Genomic DNA, 289 nt, shown 5'->3' with positions numbered 1-289 from the left:
CGCCGCTCCGAAAGCACCTTCCTCAACGTGGAGAGCCAGAACAACAGGAACGCCGGCTCCAACCACATTTACCATCACACCTTCACGGGGCAGAGCCCACAGCAGCCTGACCTCATCATCAACGGGATGCCGCTGCCGGAGGTGAGTGCGGGCGGGCAGCCCACGCTGCTGCTGCCTCGGTGATGGGTTTGCACCTGGACCGCAGCGCGTGGGTCTGTTGGTGTAAGCGCTGCCGAAAGGACGTGTAGAGCAAACGGGCAGCGGGGGTGTTGGACACCTCGGGGTGAGG

General features: G+C 64.0%; 1 protein-coding gene across 1 annotated transcript in view; it reads left to right on the top strand.

Annotated features, from left to right (window-relative positions):
- Nucleotides 1-289, top strand: part of LOC104527536 (protocadherin-19-like) — a gene marked incomplete at both ends in the record, with an annotated part of 55,981 nt that overhangs the window by 5,432 nt on the left and 50,260 nt on the right. Inside the window, 1 exon segment of the mRNA XM_029085793.1 lies at nt 1-141. This exon segment is cut by the window's left edge and continues 35 nt beyond it. Within this exon segment, the coding sequence (XP_028941626.1) occupies nt 1-141 (141 nt within the window).

The sequence above is a fragment of the Antrostomus carolinensis genome, unplaced genomic scaffold (assembly GCF_000700745.2).
Source record: "Antrostomus carolinensis isolate BGI_N321 unplaced genomic scaffold, ASM70074v2 scaffold20077, whole genome shotgun sequence".
Taxonomy (NCBI): domain Eukaryota; kingdom Metazoa; phylum Chordata; class Aves; order Caprimulgiformes; family Caprimulgidae; genus Antrostomus; species Antrostomus carolinensis.
This window is presented reverse-complemented; position numbering and strand designations above follow the sequence as displayed.